The 5,503-nt window shown below is 46.4% G+C and overlaps 1 protein-coding gene across 1 annotated transcript in view; it reads right to left on the minus strand.

The window, feature by feature from the left end:
- LIMD1 (LIM domains containing 1) overlaps positions 1-5,503 on the minus strand; it is a 111,918-nt gene that overhangs the window by 53,383 nt on the left and 53,032 nt on the right. The window contains exon 2 of the mRNA XM_011981096.1: positions 4,432-4,533. Coding sequence (XP_011836486.1) covers positions 4,432-4,533 — 102 coding nt within the window. The remainder of the gene's footprint in view (positions 1-4,431; positions 4,534-5,503) is intronic.

The following is a 5,503-nucleotide window of genomic DNA, read 5'->3' on the forward strand; positions in this document are numbered from 1 at the left end:
GAACCCAAGAGGCAGAGGTTGCAGTGAGCCGAGATCGCGCCACTGCACTCCAGCCTGGGCAACAGAGTGAGATCTGTCTTAAAAACAAACAAACAAACAGAACAAAACAAAACAAAACAAAACAAAAAAGCAGAGTGCACCAAATTCAAGAGAAATCTCTTCCTGCTAAGGAAACAGGGAAGGCTTCCTGGAAGAGGAGGCATTTGAGCTGAGTCATAAGACTGGACAGACAAATGTATTAAGTGAATGGGGAGAGGCTATTCTAGAGAACAATGTGATCAGAGGCATGGAAGTGAAAAAGAGAAATTCAGTTTGACTGGAATAGGAAGCAGGAAGTGATAAGACAGGGACAAGACCACAAACGCCTTCAATGCTAGACCAATCAAAAACTAAACCAGATCTGTCTTCCTTAAGTGTCTGTGCTTGTCACAATTTGAAGAAAGAGAAACTCACTCCATTAAGAAATAGACAGTCACACAAGCAGCCATGGGTGGAACCCACAGACTCATCTGTAATGGGTTGAATGTCTACGTCCCCCTAAAATTCCTATGTTAAAATCCTAACCTCTGGCCAGACACGATGGCTCGTGCCTGTAATCTCAGCACTTTGGGAAGCCAAGGCGGGTGGATTACCTGAGGTCAGGACTTCGAGACCAGCCTGACCAACGTGGAGAAATCCCATCTCTACTAAATATACAAAAATTAGTTGGGCATGGTGGCGCATGGCTGTAATCCCAGCTACTTGGGAGGGTGAGGCAGGAGAATCGCTTGAACCCGGGAGGCGGAGGTTGTGGTGAGCTGAGACCGCGCCGTTGCACTCCAGCCTGGGCAATAAGAGAGAAACTCCATCTCAAAAAAAAAAAAAAAAAAAAGTCCTAACCTCCAAGGTGATGGGATTATGGGGTAGGGCCTTTGGGAGGTGATTCTCATGAGGTGGAACCCTCAAGGAATGGGATTAGTGCCCTTATAAAGGAGATCCCAGAGAGCTCCCTTCCACCATATGAGTACCCAGGAAGCGGGCCCTTAACTGACACCTCATCTGCCAGCACCTTGATCTTGAACTTTCCAGCCTTTAGAACTGTGAGAAATACATTTCTATTGTTTATAAGCCAACCAGTGTATGGTACTTTGTTATAACAGTCCAAACAGACTAAGATGCTCATCAACTGGTTCTCCCTCACCAACAGCTTCCCTAATTCAAATGGTAATTGCTTGAGGTGGAAAACAGCCTCTCCTTAATATTTATTTTCTTTTTCCTGAAAAATAGAGCAAGTATTGAGAAACCGTTGCAGGAGTCAAAGGTCAAACATAAACTGTAAAGGAAGATCTGATACAAGCAGCCAAGAAACAAGAAAAAATGCTCAAGGGCCAGGTGTGGCAGCTCATGCCAGTAATCCCAGCCCTGTGGGAGGCTGAGGTGGGAGGATCACCAGAATTCAGGAGCTCGAGACCAGCCTGGGCAATACAGCGAGACCTCTGTCTCTACAAAAATTTTAAAACATTAACTGGGCATGGTGGCACATGCCTGCAGTCCCAGCTACTCAGAAGCTGCTTGAGCTCAGGAGTTCAAGGCTGCAGTGCACTACAATTATATCACTGCACTCCAGCCTGGATGACAGAGCGAGACTCCATCTCAAAACAAAACAAACCTCCACATCATCAACGATCAAAGAAATGCAAATCAAAACCACAGAATGGCCATTACTAAAAAGTTAAAAAGTAGATGTTGGCAAGGTTATAGAGAAAAGGCAATGCTTATACACAGTTGGTGGGAGTGTAAATTAGTTCAGCCACTGTGGAAAGCAGTTTGGAGATTTCTCAAAGAACTAAAAATAGAGCTACCATTTGACCCAGCAATCCCATTACTGGATATATATACAAAGAAAAGTAAATCTTCTACCAAAGATACCTGCACTCATATGTTTACCACCACACTATTCACAATAGCAAAGACATGGAATCAACCTAGGTGCCCATCAGCAGTGGACTAAATAGAGAAAATGTGGTACATATACATCATGGAATACTACACAGCCATAAAAAAGAATGACATCATGTCCTTTGCAGCAACATAGAAACACAAGAAACAGAAAACCAAATATTGCATGTTCTCGCTTAGAAGTCGGAGCTAAACTTTGGATACACACAGACAAAAAGATGAGAACAATAGACAGTGGAGACTCCAAAAGGAGGGAAGAAGAGGAGGGGAAAAGGGCTGAAAAACTTTCTACTGGGTACTATGTTCACTGTCTGGGTGACAGGACCAATAGAAGCTCAAACTTCAGATTCACACAATATACCCTTGTAACAAACCTGCACCTCCTGAATCTAAAACTAAAATTAAAATGTAACTAACAAACTAAATAAATAAATAAAAGAGGGCCTAAACACAGCTCCCATACAGATGAAATACAAACATGTGCCCAAGGCTTTATTTAACTCATCAATTAATAAATGAACCAATAAGTGGTATAATTGGGAGAATTCAAAGAACCATAGACCATCAGGAATGTTGAAATCAATTTGCTTAATAGATTGCAAAACTGGTCAGTCTCCACAGGGCAACAGTCATCAACTGCACCTCCACCGGACAGTCTGCATTGCTATAGACAAGAATCGTGTTTGTTACCATCAATATTCTACAACTTACAGAGTGCAACATAGCTCAGACAAGGAAAGGCCCCTAGACCCAGAGAATTCGATAACCAGACCACTCCTAGATTTCCACTGCAGACATTCACTAGGCTTTTTGATTCATCTCAAAGTCTTTCCCTACATAGGTGAACACTGAACAATGGGTAAACCATAAACTCTCAGGCATGTGTTCCAGGGGAAATTGCAGTGAGGACTGAAGCGTGAGGTTCAGAACTCAGGCATCTGCCTGGACCATGAAGGCTCAGCAGGTTAGGAGGCCACTGGTTAACCATGTGCACTGGTTAACTTCATACTGAGAATTAGGATCTCTGGCTGTGAACAAGTTCTTCCCCTTCCCTTCTCCAGGAGGATCCAAAATGAGGAGCCCCAAACTAATGGTGGTCAGCCCTGACCACACCCTGGAAGAATCCGAGAAACTGTGAAAAAATACACTTGCCCCTCTTGGGTGGATGACGTGGCTCACACCTGTAATCCCAGCACTTTGGGAGGCCGAGGAGGGTAGATCACAAGGTCAAGAGATCAAGACCATCCTGGCCAACATGTCTCTACTAAAAATACAAAAATTAGCTGGGCGTGGTGGCGCACACCTGTAGTCCCAGCTACTCGGGAGGCTGAAGCAGGAGAATCGCTTGAACCCAGGAGGCGGAGGTTGCAGTGAGCTGAGATTGTACCACTGCACTCCAGCCTGGCAACAGAGGGAGACTCCATCTCAAAAAAAAACAAAAACACACTTGCCCCACTCTAGGAATTCCAAGGGTGATACTCTGGCCCCACCCTTGATTAGGAGAATCAGAGCTAAATCCTAATCTGATAGGATTAGCTAGGAATCTCACTAATCTGATTCTGCTAATCAAGGGTGGGGCCAGGGCATCATTGGGTTTTAAAGTCTCCACAGGTGACTCTAATGAGCAGCAGAATTGCAAACCACGAGGCCAGATGGTAAGAAAGACCCCTTTGTCCCTGACACCCTGTGACTCTGCTGTAACGTTCCCTTTTAGTTGAGAGCTGCTAGCCTCAGGATAGGATTGAGAATATAGGCAGGACATTTTCTAAAAATACTCCTCAAAATTAATATTTGATAGAGACCAGAAAACAAGCACAATCCATAACTTGGTCAGACTTGGCAAGCATGCAATGTGTTAGAATCTTCCACAGGCAGCTGTTGCCATCCATTCAATCCAGACTCCTGATGGGCTGCCTGCATTATAATGCACGTACTGGAGTATAAAGATGCCCACAGGTGTGTGCTAGGTAGGCACCAGCACACGGGTGGCGTGCACACACACCTCATGCTCATACAGCAGCCTCCGAATCAAAGATGAGGTGAGGGAGTTGGTTACAGAGTAATAAAGGACCCCCCCACCTCACTCTGGGGTAGCTGACTGACTCATCACTTTTGGTTGGCTGATCCCCACAGTGGGAGACAGAACTGACAAACAGGGTAGACATGGTGAATCCCAGCACTTCCTCCCAAATCTTCTGAAACCTCTTCTTATGTATTTCAAACCTGATGTGATTAGGGATCACTCTGAACTCGTTCAACTTATCACCAGAATCACAGGCAATCTTTGGTATTGTGGGAAGTCACCGTGCCCTGATCGGCCTCTGGGGGTGGTAAGAAACCCTGCTGTAAAAGACACTGTCTGGCTTTTCTGTGGGGCCGAGGAGGGCCATGGACCAACTGTCTCCGGAAAGATGATCTTCTCTCTCCTCCCTTTCTCGGTCCCCAAGTTTCTTACCCATCCCCCACACACCCGACACCCACACCCACACTTACTGCAAGCTGCACAGGTGAAGCATGTGTCGTGGTAGAGGTTCCCCATGGCCTGGCAGGCCTGGCCAGCCCCAAACACCCCTTTGCTGCATTTCACACAGGCTCCTGCAAGGACAAGAGAAACATCAGTGAGTCAGGAGGGAACCAGTGGAAACTGAGTCATAAAAAAGCCAATGAACAAAGCATCATACCATCCCTCCCCATGGCCAGCCCACCACCAAATCCAGTGGATGACTCATTTGAAGTGTCTTTCCCTCCCTCTCCCTCTGTCACTCTTTTAACTGCAGAAAACAGCTACCAGGCTGGACTTCCGGTCCCACTTTCCCTGCTCCACTGTTATGCTAATGTTCAAAATACCCGGGCTTGGTCAACTCCCTCCCTCACCGGACCCAAAGCTTTCGGAAGGTTCCCACTGTTTATAAGACAGTTCACAAAGATCGCACCATCACTATAATACGCCAAACATGCAGGCTGGGCAATTTCTTTTTTTCTTCTTCTTCTTTTGAGACGGGGGTTCTCGGTATGTTGCCCAGACTGGTCTCGAACTCCTAGGCTAAAGCGCTCCTCCCGCCTCAGCCTCCCAAAGTGCTAGGATTACAGCTGTGAGCCACCATGCGTGGCCAGACAATTCTAACTAAATTATTTCCTTTATTTTTCAGTGGGAACCACCAACTAGGATTTAGTAACTTCAAGTTTTACAAAAAGTATATAACACCCCAAGCCCCGGGTTTGTCACACTGCAAGCAAGTGCTCTTCCCTGCCCTTCCACCAGCAGCTCCTCACCCCCTAACAAGTCCCACAGGGTCTTAGCCCAGCCTTTGCTGATGAGCCCCTACCTAGTGCATTCTACTCCTGCCCTTCTGTTCACTCAAGTCCTGAGGCTTTCATCTCAGCCTGCTCCACGATTCCTTCCTCAGCCTCTTCAGCTCTCTGACTCTGGGGGCAACATGATGAATCAGAAATTTAAAGAGCCAGCCAGGTGTGGTGGCTCACGCCTATAACCCCAGTGCTTTGGGAGACCAGAGCAGGAGGATTGCTTGAGGCCAGGAGTTCAATACCAGCCTGGGCAACACAG

This window comes from Mandrillus leucophaeus, unplaced genomic scaffold (genome assembly GCF_000951045.1).
Source record: "Mandrillus leucophaeus isolate KB7577 unplaced genomic scaffold, Mleu.le_1.0 Scaffold22, whole genome shotgun sequence".
In the NCBI taxonomy this organism is placed as follows: domain Eukaryota; kingdom Metazoa; phylum Chordata; class Mammalia; order Primates; family Cercopithecidae; genus Mandrillus; species Mandrillus leucophaeus.